At 38.0% G+C, this 15,633-nt stretch overlaps 2 protein-coding genes across 2 annotated transcripts in view; both read right to left on the bottom strand.

The window, feature by feature from the left end:
* The window catches only part of vg (transcription factor vestigial), a 62,848-nt gene extending 58,302 nt beyond the window's left edge, over nt 1-4,546 (bottom strand). The window contains exon 1 of the mRNA XM_017608992.1: nt 4,462-4,546. The gene's annotated coding sequence lies outside the window, so the exon portion shown is untranslated. The remainder of the gene's footprint in view (nt 1-4,461) is intronic.
* Nucleotides 4,547-12,462: 7,916 nt separating this feature from the next.
* On the bottom strand, nt 12,463-14,976 carry AspRS (aspartyl-tRNA synthetase). The gene is made up of 7 exons (XM_017606668.1): nt 14,856-14,976; nt 14,297-14,427; nt 13,918-14,237; nt 13,673-13,850; nt 13,389-13,617; nt 12,713-13,330; nt 12,463-12,646 (listed from the first exon to the last, which is right to left on the bottom strand). The coding sequence occupies exons 2-7, from the start codon at nt 14,405-14,407 to the stop codon at nt 12,483-12,485; spliced, it is 1,620 nt and encodes a 539-aa protein (XP_017462157.1). The 5' UTR covers nt 14,408-14,427; nt 14,856-14,976; the 3' UTR covers nt 12,463-12,482.
* Nucleotides 14,977-15,633: the final 657 nt, after the last annotated feature.

Below are 15,633 nucleotides of genomic sequence, written 5' to 3' on the forward strand. Positions count from 1 at the left end.
GATGTCTTCTCAAATGCTCTCCGTTAGGGAGCACAGCATACCGACAGGTCATAAATGGCATTCAGAGGGAATCAGTACACTGACTCTCACCATATAAATGCCGCTTCGGGAACACAACCACCTGACGTGGACGAGACCGGGCTTAGTCTGCCACGGAAGACTCGAACCATAACAGCCCATCTTCGTTCTGGCTACTTCGGCAGGTCAAACTCGTACCTGAGCAGATTAGATTCAGATGTGTCCAACGAGTGCCCGGCTTGCGGAGGGACACCCGATGACTCGAGACATCTCTTCGCATAACCCTTAAACCCCACTCAGCTAGCGCCTCTGTCCCTAAGAACAGAGCTGCACATGTTGCCATTTTGGTGCTTTTGGAGCTTAATTTAGCTCTTTATTTGTCTATTCAGCTCCGAAAATTGGGTTTTAGTTGCTTGCTCTTTTTTTAGCTCTTTTCAAATTTATCTATCATTTTTTTAACTCCAGAAAGTTTAAGTTGTATTTGGTATATATAAGCCAAAACTTAAGCGTTGATAAAATGGAAATTTTCGAGATGCAGTGCCTCCACCATAAACTCTTGGATCTAGGTTAAATAATTCAAAAATTATTTAAAAGAAAATCATTTTTCTGATAGCACGGATTTCGTTTAAACTTTCCAGAAAACTTTTGCGAAAAAATTATTCAATTCAAATAACTGAAATTACAGACTTTAACAGTTTGTAAAATATTTTTAGTTCACTTTATAAGTGCCACAGCAACGAATTCGAAATGTATACACCTTATTTTGTTTTTAAAAGATTTTTCCAGCACTTATACTTATAAAATTCCAAACAAAATTTTTCTCTGGCAACACTGGCTGCACGCTTCCTGGGTTTCCCGTTAGTTGAGCTTGACAAGAACGATTGAGGGTCAAGTTGATCTAAGAGGGGTTGAGTAGCCGTTTCAACGACAACAACTTAAAGAATCTTCCAAAAGCGAGTTTATATGCACTTTGTGTTCCAAGTGAACCTTTATTTTTTCTGAACTAGTCAAAATGATCAACAATTACTACGAATTCCTGTTATTTTTTTTAAATAAAACCTTTATTTTTGAGTATGAAGATTATAATTTAGAGAAAAATAGAGTGTCTGCTCAATGGATTTATAACGTCCGCTCAGTAAAAACACTGTCCGGTCACTAAAAAAAATTGTTTTTTTTCAGAAAATCTTTTTTTATACAAAATTTAATTCCTTTTCATAAAATTCAACTACTTTAGTCAATTTAGAATTAGTTTATAATCCTATTTTGATTAAAATTTTTTTGTTCCGATAATCCGGTTGCAATACATATCGACTGCTGACTGGAAGATCGACCTATCTCGGCAGCCAGTTCGAAAACGCCCTATATCAGCACATTTTCAATACATTTTGAAGTCAGATAGGGCGTTTTTGAACCCAATTCTAAGATAGGGTGTTTTTCAATAAAATTCTGAAATATGGCGTTCTTGAAAAGTTTTTTGAGATAAGGAATGAATTTTATGTGAAAGTTCTTATTGATTTTACTTAAAGGAATATCTCCTCAAAATAAGAAGGAGCTTCAAGTGCTTCAATGCTGCTGGCCAAGGGCGTATGTCAACAAACATTTAGGTTAGAGAACAATTAGGAAACGTCTCGAACTTTAATCTGTTGCTCTACGGTAGAAGAATTCTCTACAAAAAAGGGGACTTATTTCTCAATATCGAGAAACAGGTTATATATCCAATCGTTTTCTATCGTTAAATTCTAATTGGTTTCTAATATCTAGGGTTTTTCTAATCATTCTCTAATCGAATTCTAATATAGTTCTCTAACCTGATTTTCGATTGGAGAACTTCATTAGAATTCGAATGTAAAATCAAAATATTTATCTCACGTTAGAGACTGTGTTTTGCTGGGATATTACTTTTGTTGGAGAAATAAAATCTAAGCCACTTTTTTGCGAAAAAAATTTACCTAAGGCCTAATCAACTTTCAGAGTAATACATATTGTTCAGAAGTCACTAATAGTCATAGTTTCTCCGATGAGAGCTTTTTTATAGACTTCGAAGACTGGCTACTGCAATGTTCCGACACCAGTCGGTTTTACGTAAAAGGAAGGTACTGCCAACCTAGAAACATTTCCTCAAAACTATCTTTTGTTATGGCAACAACAACTGCCTACACAAAATAAAGTTCCGCACAAAAAGGATGTAGCTGGAGTTGTTTTTATAAACAAAAAATATCTATGTGTTCCTAAAAACCACAATGTCAAACTTGAAAGCTTTCTGTCGTTCTGTCCTACACTCAGAAAAAAGTCGGGCAAATATAGTCCTCTCAACACATGATTTGGTAACTATAAACAAATAGCAGTGGCGGATTTATCGTACAGGCAACATAGGCTGAAGCCTAGGGCGGCAGAATTAAGGGGCGGCAAAATTTAAGACAGCTAAATTAAAAGAAAAAAATTTATTTGGATTCAGCTGCACTTGAAATTGTGTTTGTGTCTGTAAAATATTATTAATGATTCATCTCATTCAATACAATTCAAAATTAGAATTACGCTGCGAATTTTTCCTTAGTATAGCAGTCGTTGAAATTTCCATTTAACTTTCATTCACGCGGCTTAGAAACCTGACGGCGCGCCTGCGCGTGACGCAAAGAAACAGCCGACACGCTGCCCCGAGAACGAGAATCATCTAAAAGGTTACCACACTTGACAACACTGCCGAAAAACGAGCGTGCATTTTCGAGAAAATTCTTGATTCCAAGCCCACCAGTTTTTCATAAGTGTATCATAACGTGAATAATCTGAAGGTCAGCTTCCGTCGTATGTCAAATTAGGCAGTGTATCTGTGTATGGTCTTCTGTTTGTCTTGCGCGAGGTCAAAAAATCTTCCGGATGAGCGATTTTATTTTGTATACTCGCATAGCGCTACTTCAATGTCCTGATAATTGGATTCTACTTGTCCAAACCTCTAAAGCATTTCAGTGCAGAATACATCGTGTTTTACTATATTGTAATAAAGCACTGACAATAACAATCATATTTGATATATATATATATTTTTTTTTTTTGTGAAAAAAGGGCGGCAAGTTATGAATTGCCTAGGGGCGGCAAATATTTAAATCCGCCACTGACAAATAGTGTAACTATAACCAAATCTTGTGTTGAGAAAAACATATTTAGTTGACGTAACTAAACTCTTTTCTCAGTGTACCCTGTCGGAAACACCAATAGCCAAATTTTTTACCATATAAGTCAAAATTTTTTTTTTGTCAAAATTACGCATTGAAATACATTTTGTAAATTAATAATATGTTGGCTAAGTGTTTAGCCAAGCTTCATCTCGGATTTGTGGTGTGCGCCTTGATGTTGTCACACATATGGAAGGACCCACAGTTTTTTTCAATGCAGAAATACACGCAAGAGTTTGCCATTGCCTGCCCAGGGGCAACCGCTGTTAAGAAAATACTTTTTTTTGTGATCGTTTTTGTTTTATTTTTTTACGTTACTTCTAACCCATCGGCTACAGCGTCCTATTTATAATCGAATGCCTTTCAAAACAACTCTTTTTACTTCATTCTATCGATTTTCCTAAGAACTTTGCGTAATTTCACCAGTTGGTATGCCACATTAGGGTTTGTATTTGTTTGTCATTGGCATTTTATACCTACAATGATTTGTTATCCGTTTCAGTGGCGAGTGTTATCGACTTCAAAATTTAATAAAACTGTAGAGTTATTCACAGTTGCATTTGTTTTCATTATTAGATATTTAAACTAGCAATTTTTCACTAAAATATTTTTGCACAAGGTATTTTCGCAAAAGCACCCAAGCACACACTCAAATAAGTTATTAAACACTTCACGTGATTTTTTTAAATAATTCAGATTGTTTTTGTCACAGTACGTATAGTTTTTGTTATCTAATCCACGAGTTGCTCATAAAAGTGTTGGTAAAAGGGCAAGCATTTTTTCTTTACAGTTCTCGGCACAAAATAAAAAAAAATAAAAAACAAATCCGAGCAAATTGCCAAATGTCAAATTCCAAAATATCTAAAATATTTGGACTGCTAAATGCTAAGGTCGGCGAACGCGCGGGCATTAATGTTGAGCTTGATGAAAAATGCGAAGAAGCTCATTACTGCTAAATATTTCTGTGTGTGTGTTTTTTTTTTGTTTGCTTTCTTTATTATGCGAACACTTTCGTTTTCCGGCGAGCGCGACCGTTCACTAGCTGCACATGAATTGAGTATCGCTTGGAATTCGCAAAAATTTACCTAATTGTCGCGCTTCACGTTCAATTATTGCGCAACATTGCTGCTTTTGATTGAACTGCAGCTGCAACGAATTTGAATGAGAACGCGGATGCGACTCTGTCCTCGGCTAAATGACTAACCACCAAAATACACGTCAATGGGAGCGGACGACGCTTCCCTGCTTGCACTGATGCTGCCCTGCCGCTTACCTACGCGCAACGTACCGCCGTTTACTTCGTTTACAAACAACAACGATTTCGAATCAGCGCGAAATATGTACACATTCACCAAGCGCTGAAGCACAAGCAACACTGTCCGCACACGGCTGTTGACTTTGAATTTGGCTCAGTGCGCGAACAGCGCAATAAAAGCTGCGGTGAAATAGCAGTCGTGAGAAAGAGTCAACACTATAAGCGGCCATGAATTCGCGCTGATGGCGTGCTTATTGGTTGAAAACCAGTTTCGCTACGAATAGTGTGTGAGCGTGAGTGGGATTTATTAGCCACGCCCATTTTTTCGTATTCCTATTATTAATTGCGTATTATGATGTAGGAATGCAGTGTTGGCGTTCATTTTGACAAAATTTGCACGGCGTTTTCTGCTTACAGTTGTAGATGGTAGGAGTGTGCGAGAGAGTATGAGCGCACAAGTGTAACAAAGAACGAGAGTGCAAGTGACGAGTAGGCGGGTAGTTCTGTTGGTTTTTTTCTTTTTTTGTTGCAAACTATAGAAAATGGCGTCGCTCAAACTACAAGTGCAGTTGAAAACGACTGGCACACCTTCACTGCTTGCGGGCACTATGCCGGCGCACTGCTTCGATTTGACAGCACTCTGCATCGGTGAAAAATCGTGTAAAGGTCACGTTAAGCAGGTAAACTGCATACGGTTTGTGTCAGTTGAAAAAGAGGAGGTTGCTGGATTCAATTGAATACCTAATACAAAGTTCAACAAAAAATTGCAATTTATCAGCCTCATTGCGTAAGTCGTAAACTAGGCTAAATTGTACGTATCGACAACATTGGCATTGTCTACTGTCGTGCTGAAATAAGTAAACGACGAAAATCGTCGAAAACTATACAGTGCTGCCAAGTATTTGCGTTTTAATACACTAGTCGAGTGGAAATTTTAGGCAATGACGTGAAATTTTCTATACGATTCGACTCTCGAAAAACTACTTGCATTCGACACGTCTCTCGCAATGAGGGTGTATGTACCTAGGTACCTACATTGTCATTAGAGAAAACTACTTTTTCAAATCGCAAAGAATCGAGTCTTGGTGGGTGGCTTTAGGGGAATGTACTCTGGCGAATAACTTGGCTGCCCCCGTATACATCTGCATAAATATCAATAGACGTTGTTCGCTTTGTGGTGAATTCCATATTGGAGAGCCGTCGACGTTTGGTATTTGCGTTGCTGGTTCCAGTTTTGCAAGAGACACTACCCTTTGCACTCCACGTAAGCTTTCGTGGTCGCCTTTTTATGCTGTAGTAGGTACTGCTCTAGTTGCTAGAGATATGCATCTATATGTATGTCCCTAATTTTCAGAACGTCCCAGGCTTGCAGACTTAAACTATCTACTAATAAATATCTGACTCCTCCATTGTTTGTCCAAATAAAGACTGGTTACAGGCAGGGACGTCGCAACCGGGTAAGAGGCGGCTGCACCCCAGATTTTCTGAGAGAGAGAGGGAGTATACTCATTTTGATCACAAAGGCCTTTTTTAGGACCCCTACTAGTACAGAAATGATCCCGAAATAGCCCTAAATGATCCCGACCTAGTCCCGAAATAGTCGCGAAAAAGTCCAGAACTAGTCCCGAAATGGTTCTGAGCTAGTCCCATCCTCTAAGACTTAATTATCTATGATGACTAGACTTTTATAGCACCGTGCGACCGTAAATTTCACACNAGCCGCGTGAATGAAAGTTAAATGGAAATTTCAACGACTGCTATACTAAGGAAAAATTCGCAGCGTAATTCTAATTTTGAATTGTATTGAATGAGATGAATCATTAATAATATTTTACAGACACAAACACAATTTCAAGTGCAGCTGAATCCAAATAAATTTTTTTCTTTTAATTTAGCTGTCTTAAATTTTGCCGCCCCTTAATTCTGCCGCCCTAGGCTTCAGCCTATGTTGCCTGTACGATAAATCCGCCACTGCACATGATTCAATAATTAAAGGTTTCCTCACAAGTGACCAGTGTTGGCGTTGAAAACTTTCAGAAAGTCGCAAAAAAGGGGTAGGTATATGACGAAAAAAGGGTCACCATATTATTTTTTATTTTCTTTACTAGTAAAAGAATAAATCTGAGAACCAAAGTCAAAATCAAATTTAAATGTATTATAAAGTAAAATAGCGGGAAGAGCTTTGCACAAACAGATTTGGAAACCTACAAAAAAAATCTATTTGCAATTCCTTTAAAAGTTTTAAGTGATGCATTTTTTCATACTTACAGTAGAAAATATTTTTTTACTAGCATGGTCCTGTTAACATTTCCTTCAAAAATCTCTGAGAAGGGGCAAAAGTCGCACATAATTTTGGAAAAGGGTCAAAAATCAAAATTTTAAAAAAGTCGGGTCAAAGGGTATTGATGCTTAAAAAGTGTCAAATTGCCCCTTTATTCGCACAACGGCAACACTGCTAGTGACATCACAGTTTTGACACTCCCTTAACCGTTCACAACCGAAACACAATGCCGGCGAACGGCGAATTTTTCGCCGCGAATGTTCGCTGTAACAATTAAACACCAATTTGCCAAACGACTTCGTAACGACGTCGTCTCCGACTCGTTCTTGTGAACAATTTCTTCGCTGGCGACGTTCGCCAACGACTCGCCGGCGAACTCGCCGTCGGATGAAAAGCACAGTTCGGCGGCGAACCACAAAATACGATGTATTAGCGAATTGCAAAACTATGCTAAAAATCTTAAAAAAAACCCCCCAAATCCAATTTCAAATTGTGTGCAATATTTAAAAGAAAAAAAACCAAATCAGTAAGGCTCCTTAAAAATTTCGCGGCGATAGACTTATTTCTATTGTCGTCGCTGGCGGCTTCGGCAAAATACAATCCATTGTGGCCATATGCTAAATATTCTCAGGTTTTTAAATCGAAATCCGGCTTCGTATTCTTGCGAGCCCATGTATGTATGTATCTCCTGCTCTTAATTTATTAACCTACCTGCTAAGCTGACCCTATAGTAGCATATCCATATATTATTGTATGCAACGTTGCCGCGAGCTTGAAAAAAAGTATCAGTTGCAGTGGCGGATCCAGCAGAGGGGTTTTAATATGGTGAATATGTATGTATAATATGGCGTCTATGTATTAAAATACCCCCCGTGGGTCCGCCACTGACTGACACGTAGTTTAACCCCCAAAACCCCCCCGCTGGATCCGTTACTGATCAGTTGCCAAACAGAAAAAGTAGAAAACAGCATCAAAAGCAAACACAATAATTATTTGTTAAACTATTATGTGTCAAACAAATAATAAATAAAATTTTATAGTTAAATCTATAGCTATAAAAACATTCAAATTACTTGCTTTAACGAAAAAATAGAATTTGCATTACGAAAACCAAACTTATAGGGCCCCTAAACAACACAAACTCATTGTGCAACCCGGGACTTATACAAGTCAATATTGTGGAGATGACTACACAATAAAATTGCGCAAACCTTATTTTAGAGAAAAGTTGCTCAATTAAATATGTGTAAAAATTTAAATGTGCGTTGTATATTTTGATAGCTTCAGCTTTAAAACGCAAAAAAAAATTATTAAATTTTTATCTTGGGGGTGTAACCCCTCTGCGTTCGCCTCTGACCTGCATACATACATATATCACCAAATGAAATAATGTTCCCAAAAACAATAAAAAAAAAAAAGAATATAATTTGGTTACAAAAGGGCACCACTCAAAAATTCATTTCTATATATCTTCACAGTAGAATTTGTTTTATTACGATTGCAGTACAGTTGAATCGCGATAACTCGTAATGCAAGGAACCACGAAAATGATTTGCTTATTTTTTATGACAAGGGGTAAGACGTGGGTCTGGATAATGATAAGGTTAGAAATATTTACTTATTTGCTTTTTGATTTTGCTGAAACATTTCTTCTTCTTCTTATTCGGAACTAAATCCGTTTGTCCGTTTTGGCCGAGATCAAAAGGCTTCTCCAATTGCCTCTCACCTGTGCCAATTTGCGCCAGTTGCTTATCCCGAGTACAGACAGGTTCCTTCTGCACTTGGACCTTTCTTTTTGTTCCTTGCTTTCATTGTCCAACCATGGATGCAGATCGAAGGATCTTTTCACCAGTTCGTCGTTATCCATGCGTACAACATGTGCAAGCCAGCACAATCATTGTATTTTTATGCGCTTAACCATGTCCATGTCGTTAAAAAGCTCATACAGTTCATCATTCAATCTTCTGAGAAGCTCATCGTCCACGCAAACTGGGCCACAGATCCAGTTCTAAGTCTTATTATCTTTGTTCGGCAGCGTCCGCGTTTCTGAGCCATATAGAAGAACGGGCATAACGTGAGGCTGTTTTTCATAGCCGAATACACTCGGAAGCATGCCATTGCCTGCCGAGGAGCGACCGCTATTAGAATTTTAGAGACGCAAACAGCTGTGAAGAACGCCAAAGCATTCAAGGCGTTAGACCCATACGGATTCCCATGCAGTGAGTCGAATACATCACAAAAGCTTTCAACTTGCCACTGTTCACCCTGACCATCCCCGAGATGTGGAAAATGGGTAGGATAATTCCCCTTCCTAAGCCAGGATAGAAGGCGGATGCAGGAGACTCTTGCCGTCCAAACTCCTTCCTATCCCCAGTGACAAGAACAATGGAAGCACTACTCCTCCCCAGTCTGACGAAGTATCTGGAACTAGCCGAATACCAACATAGATTCCGCAAAGATAAGCGCGGGTCGGAACCAACGTCGGCCCTGCGATAGGACGATCCTAGTCCATGCGACCCTTTGCCAAGACGTTCTGAACTCGTTGCTTCCGGATCGGACGAAGCGATGGATAACCAGCTCTCTAGAAGAGACGGAGCTTCAACTGCCAAGAGAGACCCGCGTTACCGTGGCTCAGCTACGGTCTGGATATTCCAGCTGCTTCAACAGCTATCTGTCCAGACTCGACCCCAATATCCCCAATGAGTGCCCGGTATGTGGAGATTCCCTGCACGACAACAACCAGCTTAATTCTATTCAACTGACACCGCTCTCCCTTTGGTCCGGCCTTATTGAAACAACCCGTTTCCTGAACCGAAATATGCGGGGCTTAGTAGCGCCGCTACAACAACAGCAACAACGAGATATCGCATACTTGTCGCATATCTGGCTTTAAGTTTAACAACTATATTTTCATTTTTTTTTTTTAGTTCCGAGTAAGAAATAAAGGGGTGCAAGTCGGAGAAGTGCTGTCAAAGCACAACCAAGAAAAAAAGATACAATTTTCGCAGCATTTATAAAACATTAACAACATATTCGCAGTGAAATGGTGTGCGATGAAATGCCCACATTCAAGGCGAATTTATATAAGGTGATAGCAGGAGTACAAAAACAAAAACTTACATGTATTTTGTTTTTGCTTTGGCGGCATAAACTGCCAAAATCTGTAAGAGTGTGTGTGGAAATTCAAACAAAATTTTTAAATTTGACATAAGAAGCCGTGAGGCGAAACACATACACAAAATCAGCTGATCTAGTAACACCACCTTATATAAATTCGCCTTGCCCACATTCAAAAATTTCTCTGCGAAAAGATCTCGTATGCGAGAAAACTGACAGTTGGTATGCAAATGCCCATAGCTACGGTGACCATCCGTCCTGTATTATACGGGACAGTCCTCTTTTTTGACCAATTGTCCTGGCAATTAATTTATTTTATACGGTACACAAAATGCTCTGTATTTCTTTTAATGTCCTGCATTTGTCCGGTTTTCGGGGTTCGGTATTTCGACCCTTCAAAGCTCATTAAAATTGCATGCCTATGAACCAGTTTTAAATAATGTTGGAATATGATCGTAACTTTCTCCATGAACAGATATTATTTTCTAATCCGAATGCCTGTGCTTCGAATCGAGGAATACATACAGTGAACTAAATATGAATTAGGACTCTACATTTTAGCAAGGTAAGGCTATTTTTCTTTTGTTTATTGTTTATTTGCATATTTTCACCAAAATTTCAAACTCTTTAACTAGAACCTTAAGAAAAAAATGTGGTTGCACTTTTGTAGCTCATTAAAATTTAGTATACTAAAGTGCAAGTGCTCATTTGCCTCCCTACAAAAAAATTGTCGCATATACATACTAACTTTCAATGACAAAAATGTGTAGCACCGTCGACAAAAAAAAATGCCAAAAATTAACGAATATGGTCACCGTATCCATAGCATATGGAGGAGAGAGACAAATAATAATTTCAATTTATTTCTTTGTTTTAATTTTTGTATAGCCGTTTTAGAACACTATACATATTTAATGCAAAAGTTGGAAACTGCCGGATAAAGGTGCGAAGCTACTAGAAATCAAATTATATCTGTCAATATTTCGACAAAAGCGCCATCTAGGGGGACTATTTTTTTTAATATCTTTCTTACTATTTATGTATACAATAGATGTCCCCAGTTTTAAGGAAATCGGGCCATAAATACGGGCTTTCAAAATGTTTCGACCCCGGCGCCACCTAACGGGTACATTTTTTGACAAAATATTCTTGGATATGCAACCAATATGCATAGGGTAAACGCACTAGTATCCGGACAGTGTTAGTANGAAACGACTGAAATTTCATACAAAAATTACGCGTCCGGATACTAAAATAAAAGCGTCCGGAAACTAAATTTCACCGTCCGGACACTAGTGAAAATCGAACTTTTTTGAATTTTTATTTTAATAATTTTAAAATTTTATATTTGCAATTTATGTCGCGGCTATATTATTAAAAAATATCTACACTCTTACAAACAATATAATTATTCGGGGTAGCGTTTATAGGAAGAAATTGAGTCGATGTCAAAGTTAAGAAACACGTTAAGTGTCCGGATACTAGTGCGTTTACCCTACATTGAAAAAATAAACCAGATTCGACCATAACTCACATAGATACATGTATAATTTTTTTAAACTTTTATGGCCTTATTCATAAAAAATAAAGTAGGTTTAAAGAGCTTTATAAAATGACGTTTCTATACATTTTTCAGTTTATAAAACTTTTTAAAGCTACTTTATTTTTAATGAATAAGGCCATTAATTTTTGACAATAAAGACCATCCCCTGGAAATGCCCATATAAAAATATTGTACTTATGGAATCACGTACATCCTTTGAAACTGCAATTATACAGTCTAACTAAACCGCCCTATTTTTCACCACCTAGACCAAGGACATGACCATGACTCATGACGAAACCTCGGGTGTTGAACACTGCTACAACAACAACAACAACAACCGAACCGTGAGCATACAACTGAAAGAGATATTAGCATACAATTTTGTGACGATGTCTTCTATCTACTTTATTTCAGACTTTACGTTAGTAGTACATACATACATATCGCTAGCTTAGAGCGCAAAGTTGCTAAGTCCCAATTTAAAAATTGTACAGGAGAGGAAACAACTTCTTACAGCCATTTTCTTCAAGTATTTCGCAATAATTTGTATACATTATTTTGCCTGTTTAAAGCAAAGCAAAACTCCATACAAATCAGGATTCGATCTTTATTAAAAGATTTCGAACTATTTTGGACTTATCGAATTCTCGGAGCTTTTTTTGGACTTAGCAAATGTTCCTTTCATTGAATATAAACGAGAAAACATAAAACACCTTTACCCTTTTCGAAACGATACATTTTTAATTTATCTAGCCTCCTGTATCAAAATATGATTTTTCATAGAAAGTGAAGTTAACAACTTTTCACTCTAAGCTAGCGATATATGTTTAATCGAAATGCAGACATCATTTATACTAAATAAATCAGTTAAGGAACTGCAGGCATAACTACATACATATTTAAGTAGATATTAAGTAAGTGATAATTAAACAAAGACAACATCAAAACCGTAAAAGAATTTGTGTTTCGATTGAATTAAGGCTAAACATACGAAAGAGTAAAATGAGCGGAAAAAGTGATTGAAACCAATTTGTAAAAACTAAGTGGATTCTTTTGCACGATTCTTTTGTTTTTGTTAATCCAGCATCAAACACCTTAAGGCGTTAATCTCTTAGGGTCACGTGGGAACATTGATGTTTTTCGAATATTATCGAGCCCCAGATAAAGCATAACAACACGTTCCATACCTATGCCACCGCCTGCATGTGGTGGGCAGCCGAAGCGGAACGATTCGATATATGCGGCTATCTTTGATACATCTGTTGGAGAAATAACAATTTTTAGTAAAGGGCAACGCTCCATTATCTGGTTTCACAAAAACTCACCAATTCCATGATGTTTGGCGCGTTCAGTTAGAAAATCGGGATCATGTATACGCTGCGCGCCAGAGATTATCTCCTCACCACGCATGAACATATCGTATGAGTTTGAGTAAATGGGGTTGCTAGGATCCGGCATCGTATAAAAGGGTCGTATCGCAAGTGGAAATTTATCCAAAACATAAAAATCGGTATCGTATTTAGCTTTTACAAGTCTACCCAACAACTTTTCATTGGGTGTTGACAAATCTTCTTCATCGCCCGTTTCTACACCAGCTTCACGCAACATTTTCACACCCTCTGCGAATTCCAATATTAGTGGCGGTTCGAGGAACTTGAATTGATCAGCTTTGAATTGTTGATTTACCGCCGCAATCTCACGACTGTAATTGTCGCGTAAACCCTTGAAAATCTCGGTAAGTGTATCGGCAATGGTATGTAACACTTCATGGTAATGATATTTGAAAGCCATTTCCAAATCCAGCCCAACAAATTCCGTCAAGTGGCGATGAGTATTGGAATCTTCCGCACGAAAAACTGCCCCGACTGTATAAACTTTATCGAAGTCAGCGGCAATTGCCATTTGTTTGTATAGTTGGGGCGATTGTGCCAAGTATGCGGAATCTGTGAATAAACAAATTAATTAGCAACGAATTTTACCGAGTAAAATCAGTCTGCGCACCCTTGAAGTAGCTGACAGTAAACACGTTTGCACCACCTTCACTGGCGGCAGATATTATTTTCGGTGTATGTATTTCCGTAAATCCTTTTGCAGTTAAAATATCACGGAATAAACGGCATACCCCTGCCTCCAAACGGAAAATTGCCTGATTTGCTGGAGTGCGTAAATCCAAAACGCGATTATCTAAACGAGTATCTTGATTCACACGAATGTTAAGACCTTCAGGGTCCTTTAAAAATGAATATTTAGTTACGGAGGTAATGGAATTGCAAATCGCATCTTACATCAGGGTTGTCGGGGCGAGAGGCATCTTCAATTTGCAGCGGTAATTGCGGTTTGGCCAGCGACACTACGAAGAGTTGTTCGATACTCAATTCAATTGTTTGTTCGGTACAAGACTCTATCTTATTTGGCACGGAAACGATTTTCGCTTGGACATCTATTATGCTCTCTTTACTCACGCTGTAAAATGTATGTTATAAATGAAAGCTTCTTTTTACGTGTTTATGTAATACATGGTCAAACTTACTTGCCGGCGAATTTCACCATTTGTTTGGAAATACGTTCACCCACAGCCAAAATACCTTGCACCGTACTGCTCTGCTGACGTAGCACCAAGAAACATTGCTTGCCTTTCGAACGGGAGGTATGCACACGTCCGCGTACCCACACAAGTTCTTCTTTGCTTACTTGCTCGGCTAACTTATTAACCGCTACAAAATTGCGATCTTCAAATTTCTCTTTTGATTGAATAAGTCCTGCAGAACCATAGCGGCCGGCTGACACATCGACAGCATCGCCAGTCTCCTCGCCAGTGTTAGCCAAACTTGCGGCCTTCTGCTCAGCTTTCTGTTAATTATTTTTATGAATACAATGAACTTTACTTTTTTTGTATAAATTTGTTTAACCTTTGCGGCTTTTAAAGCCTCTTTCGCTTGTTTTTTGGCTCCTTTTTTTGAAGTCGCCTCGCCTTCAACTGCGGCGCTAGCATTTGCTATATTTTCCTTATCAGCTACCATTTTCAAAGCTCTTTGCTCGTCTGTAAACGATAAGCACACAAAATACAATGAACACAAGCAACAAGTTTTAAAGCATAAAAACAGCACTGAGGCACGTAATCTCTATTGACCAGAGAGTACACGCTCCGCTCCGGGGGTGGGGGCACGCACTTAGTTTCCAACAGAAGTGTCGCTATTGCGTCACATTGGTAATTTTAGTTTTCACAAGTGAATCTATACATATTTCTATGAAGACAAAAAGATTCCGCCTTCACACATTTCAAGTGCATCGACCTGAAAGCTTGCAGCTTTCATTCTGTTTCTGGTTTATTTCTGATTTACAGCCGCACGTTCGGTGCATCACATGGCAAAGTGCAAAACAAAGCCCTGAGCGCACCAGCAAGTCATGCATGTAATATGGCAATTGCTTTAGTTTCTTTAAAAAACTACATTTTAATTCATTGCTCACCTTTTCTTTTAAGTTTTAAATAGCTTCGTTCAGAATTTGTGCTAAAAAACACACAAAATGCAGCACAACACGCGTTTCACGTTCACTGCATCCTTTGAAAAACGAAATTCAGCTGTCATCGCAATGACAGACTGTCATTGACAGCTGCGGACGTGGCCACACAGGGTTACTTAAGTGTACTGAAAGTAAAGAGATATGCGCAAGTTCAAAGAAAAAAGTTATTTTTAATAAATAAAAGGTTAAATGTTTTATAATTAAATCTTTACTAAGTTTAAGTTAAGTATACATACAAGCCCCGATGAGAGCGTCTGCTCAAATCAAAATTACTCTTGTATTTTATTGAACTTTTCAACACACCCTGTGCTTGCCAGCCATAACCATCATTGCCATATTGTTGTTGTAGAAGATTTCACAAAAATCCCCAATTTTCTGTGACTGGTGTTTTATTATTCGTTCTTTGTATAAAATCTTTATTGTTCTCAGAAAATTTAGCATACATTAACTTGATCAGTTTAGTCAGAAATTACATAAATATATTATAGATTTGCGAACGGACATGACTTCTCACTAAGTTCCGCAAATCTGTCACCTATTGTTCGTTTCATCAGCAATTTATATACATAAGTCCAAAATGATATTCTTCTTTCTGTCAGTTTTCGAATTAAATTCAAGTAAAAAAATAATAACTTATTACTTGAATTGCTTTCCTGAAACTGTCTTTTAATAATATAAATTAACCAGTTCTAAAATACTTACCGCTGAAGTACAAAGCAATATG

This window comes from Rhagoletis zephyria, unplaced genomic scaffold, assembly GCF_001687245.7.
Source record: "Rhagoletis zephyria isolate East Lansing unplaced genomic scaffold, Rhagoletis_zephyria_1.1 Rzeph_scaffold_00001, whole genome shotgun sequence".
Lineage (NCBI taxonomy): Eukaryota > Metazoa > Arthropoda > Insecta > Diptera > Tephritidae > Rhagoletis > Rhagoletis zephyria.